At 63.3% G+C, this 4,173-nt stretch overlaps 1 protein-coding gene across 1 annotated transcript; it reads right to left on the bottom strand.

Moving 5' to 3' along the window:
* Window positions 1-870: 870 nt before the first annotated feature.
* Window positions 871-4,173, bottom strand: OPTC (opticin). The gene is made up of 6 exons (XM_026077213.1): window positions 3,949-4,173; window positions 3,638-3,739; window positions 2,297-2,480; window positions 1,659-1,861; window positions 1,353-1,448; window positions 871-1,041 (listed from the first exon to the last, which is right to left on the bottom strand). Exons 1-6 carry the CDS (start codon window positions 4,171-4,173, stop codon window positions 871-873), a joined length of 981 nt encoding a protein of 326 aa, XP_025932998.1.

The following is a 4,173-nucleotide window of genomic DNA, read 5'->3' on the forward strand; positions in this document are numbered from 1 at the left end:
GGCTCTTTCTGCTGGCTCCGGGGACGTTTGGCTCACAGCTCCCAACGCTGCTGGCAGACTTTCCCTGCAGCTGAAAGAGACCCAAACCGCAGGGGATCTGCAGCTCAGGGGAGCAGAAGCCCTCTGGGCAGAGCTCACGGCCGAGATCTTGGGTTGCCATGATCATGGTGTGTCGGGACCGCTGTCCATCCCAGTCTGGGCTCCAAGTTCAGATCAGGTCTTGGCCCAAGGCAGGGGATGGGGATTGCAGCACGTGACGGGGGAACTCCTGTTCCCCTGCGTTGGGATCTCATAATACATCCTCTTTTGAGGACTGTGGCAGTATGTGCAGATGTCCCAGCTGTGGCCCCAGCTCACATCTGGATGTCAAGCACTCTCTGGAGCAACAGAAACCCCGCTAACGTGGCTGGGGACGGCAGAGGGGACAGCCCCATCGTGCAGATCAAACCTCATGTGGCCAAAGCGTCACCTCTCTGGAGCACTGCAGCTCCTGGTCCTTGTCCAGGAAATCCCAAACGCAGACATGGTTGGGTCTTACCATGGCTCCCGGGGGGACCGAGGCCTGGAACAAGCGGGGATACAGGGAAGTCCCTGTCCTTGCAAACCCAGGGCTGGACGAGGGCTTTCTGCGGCTCCTGCTGTTTAGAACAGGAGACTGCATGAATTTTTAAATTCTTGGGTTTATTAGAGTTGCCCACACCCTGTGAATTTCTCATCCCGGCTCCGTTTGCCCCAGCACCGCAGTCCCCCACACGCTGAGGCTCAGCTCCCCGCACCTGCCTACTCCGGGCTGAAGGCAGCTGGCTCAATCCTGCATCTTCAGCGGGGTCGGCAGGGACGGAGGAGCTGGGGATGGAGGCGCGGGAGCCCTCAGTGGAAGCGGCCCGTGGGCAGGCGCGGCAGGCAGAAGTAGGCGTCGGGGAAGAGGCTGAGGTTGATGGGGTTGCCATCCAGGCGGATGTCCTCCAGGGCCCGGCGGATGTGGCTGTGGTCTCGGCTGTTGCAGAACGTGTCCTCGTGCATGGTGTGGATGTTGTTGTTCTGGCCAAGGAGGCAAAATCAGCTTCAAAGGGTCGGGGAGAAGGAGGAAGAGGAGGAGGAGGAGGAGGAGAAGGGGTTGCATGCTGACCCCCATCCCTGCGCTCTGCAAGACTCAAATACAGGCCCTGGGTTTATGCGCTCTGGGAGGGCAATGGGGGGGAAAATAGGGGGGAAAAAAGGCCAGGAGGACTGAGAGGGGCTGATATATTTGGGAGAGCCTGGGTTTGATTAGAGGGAGGGTTGTTTTAGAGGAAGCTGAAGCAGCTGGAGAGGCGCAGGGGGCTCGATGCGTCTCCGCACACCGCACTCACCTGGAGGTGCAGGGAGCGCAGGCTCTGGGGCAGGGGCACCGGGATATAATCCAGCTTGTTGTCGGACAGATGGAGGAACTGCAGCTGCGTCAGGTCCTGCAGGGACGCAGACAAACGTCCCATCTCAGGGAGACCCTAACCTCCCTGCTCCCCCTCTGCACCATCCCGGTTACCCACTGGTATGGCAGGTTTGGGCTAAAAGCAGCCAGGATTCATCCACTGGCCTCTCCTTTGTGTAACAGGAGGCTAAGCCGGGGTTGAGGGTGCCTGGCACAGCTTGGCACCCGCCGGCACCCTGGCACCCACCTGGAAGGCTTCGGGTCTGACGCCGGCGCTGGGGATCCTGTTGAGGCGGGCGTCCAGCCGGACGATGCTGAGGGGCAGCTCGGGCAGCGCTGTCAGCTTGTTCCCGAGCAGGATGAGCTCCTGCAGGCTCGGGAGGAGGTGGAAAGCGTCCGGGTCCACCCAGGAGATGGAGTTGCTCGTCAGGTCTACGCGCTTCAGCTTCTCTGGAGGGAGCGAGAGAGGGAGGGGGTGACCAGGGATGCACCCGCCCCCCCGTAACCGCTCATGTCCCCCGTGCACAGCACGAAGCCGGACGCCTCGGCCGAACGACGGCAGCCCCGAGAAACCCTGCGCGCGGAGAGAGGCAGGAGCACAGCACAAGCCTTGCTCGGCACGTCTGGGGCATCCCGGCCCCGGGAGCGGAGCGAAACCCGCGGTTGCAATGAGGACGGGGGGGGGGGGGGGGGGGGGGGGGGGGGGGATGGGGGGGGGGGGGGGGGGGGGGGGGGGGGGGGGGGGGGGGTTACGGCACGGAGAGGTGCCCTGCACCTGCCCTGGGGGGCGACAGGGGCAGGTCGGATCTGGGCATGGTGCAAAGCGGGCGCTGGGCACCGAGCCCCGCGCCCCGGGAGGGCGCCCCGTCCCTCGCCTGGACGTACTCAGCCCCGCGAAGTCGCCGGCTCGGATGCGGCCGATGCGGTTGAAGCGGGCGTAGAGGTAGGCGGTGTGCGGCGGCAGGGGCGGGATGTGCTCCAGGCCGGCGTCGTCGCAGTACGCGGAGGTGCTGAGGCAGAGGCAGCGCGGGCAGCTGGGTGGCCCTGGGGGCAGCGGCAGAGGCAGGCGCTAGCGCGGCACTTGCCCACCTCCTGCGGCTCCATCCCCGGGCCACCGATGTCCCCACCACCCYCGTACTCGTGCACCTCCCCGTGCTCCCGGCCAGCTTTTTGGAGCGGTGAGAGCCGTCCAGCCCCAGCCTGGGTGCTGAGCTCCYGGACCGCGCTGTCCCAGGAGGCTCTTTTTTTGGGGAGCATCACAGCGTGCTGGGAAATGAGGCCAGGACCCTCAGCCCTCGCCACACCGGTCGTGTCGCCGCTACACGAGGTCCTCAGAGCCCAGAGCCGTCACAGCTCCATCGGTGAAACACCCCGGCAGCATCTCATCAAGGGCCGGGCCAGAAACCACCAGCCAAAAGAGCTGCTAATAGATGAATCTGCTCAGGGCCAAAAAACTCCCACGGGAGAGGGGAGATGCAGCGCTGCCAAGCGCAGCAGCGCTACCCCCGGGGCTCGCACACCCCCCCCCATGGGTTTTCCCCCCGCAGAAGGCAACGGAACAAAAGAAAAGAGTTTTGCATCGAGCGAAACATCTGACTCGGCGGCGTGCGTGGCAGCACCGGCCCCGCAAGCCGGAGCAGGACCGGCGGGACGCGAGACCGCTGGTGGGGACGAAGCCGTGTCCCCCGCGCTCCCGCGCCGCTCCCAGCGCCCGCGAGGCTCCGCATCCATTAGTGGGGGAGTTCAAAGCAGAAAGGCAACAATTTCCCTTTGCCTCCTACTTAATTTGTCCCAGTCCAGCGTGACAGAAAATGAATAAAGATATTTATCCCTCGCTACGGGATTTTAATTGTCACTAATCTAATTGCTACTCTGTCCGACTGTCGCAATGTCTCTGCTCATTAAAATGTTGCTGCTTTGCTGGGGTTTGCCGGCGCTCTTGTTTCCCAGAAACGTCTTGCTCCAGCCCCCCTGCCTGCCGTTTGGCAAGGAGCCCCCGCGGCCCAGCTCCGCCGCTGCCCAGGCAGAGCAAACACCCGGCGAAAGGCTTCGCTCCCTTTCCTCCAGGGCGCTCGGGCTCCCTCCGTGCCACCCAGAGACATTTGGTGGCACCTGGGAACAAATTGCCCGTTTCTGGTGGGTCTAAGCCCAGGACCGGGGGCCTCACTCACCCCCCGCAGTGATGGGCTCCAGCAGACCTGGGTGGACAGACCCAGCAGTGGCAGCAGTGGTGGACGGAGGCTGCGGCTTTGGTGTTTCAGCCGTGGTGCCCAGGTTTGGGAGATCTTCCTGGGCCTTGGTGGGGAGAGCCAGAGTCCCAACCTCCATCTGCAAGTAAAACCTGGGCATGAGGGCTGGGCTGCCTAGGGAAAGCTTTCCTAAGCTTGGAAAGGGGGCAAGAGGCAGGCCCAGGTCTCCAGCCGTGGCCATGCAGAAGTCCCTTTCACATCGTGGGCAAGGCACCTGCCTCCCTCTCTCGGGATGCACCACGGAAAGACCTGCCCCGTGTGCCTGGTGCTCTCCCGCTTCCCTCTCACCTTCGGAGCAAGGTCACCATAGTCGTAAAGCTCCTCATAGTTGCTTAAGTCAACGATCTCGCCGTAGCTGTCCAACGTGAGGTCGTAGTTCTCCAGGTCCAGGTTTTCGTAGACGGCAAGATCAGCTTTGGGCTTCTCCGCCTTCCTCGTCTCCTCCTCAGCTGGGGCTGCCCAAGCCACTGCCAGAAGCAAGCTGGTGATGCCCAGCCTGGTCAAGCTCCCCAT

This window comes from Apteryx rowi, unplaced genomic scaffold (assembly GCF_003343035.1).
Source record: "Apteryx rowi isolate R43461 unplaced genomic scaffold, aptRow1 scaffold_45, whole genome shotgun sequence".
In the NCBI taxonomy this organism is placed as follows: Eukaryota; Metazoa; Chordata; class Aves; order Apterygiformes; family Apterygidae; genus Apteryx; species Apteryx rowi.

Bases quoted from the DNA above. Each gene is read 5' to 3' on its own strand.
- OPTC (XM_026077213.1), bottom strand. From the start codon at position 4,173: ATGGGGAGCTTGACCAGGCTGGGCATCACCAGCTTGCTTCTGGCAGTG. The intron at 1,862-2,296 runs GTACGTCCAGGC...CGCTCCCTCCAG, and splicing joins CGGCGACTTCGCGGGGCTGA to AGAAGCTGAAGCGCGTAGAC. The intron at 1,449-1,658 runs GTGGGTGCCAGG...GCGTCCCTGCAG, and splicing joins TCAGACCCGAAGCCTTCCAG to GACCTGACGCAGCTGCAGTT.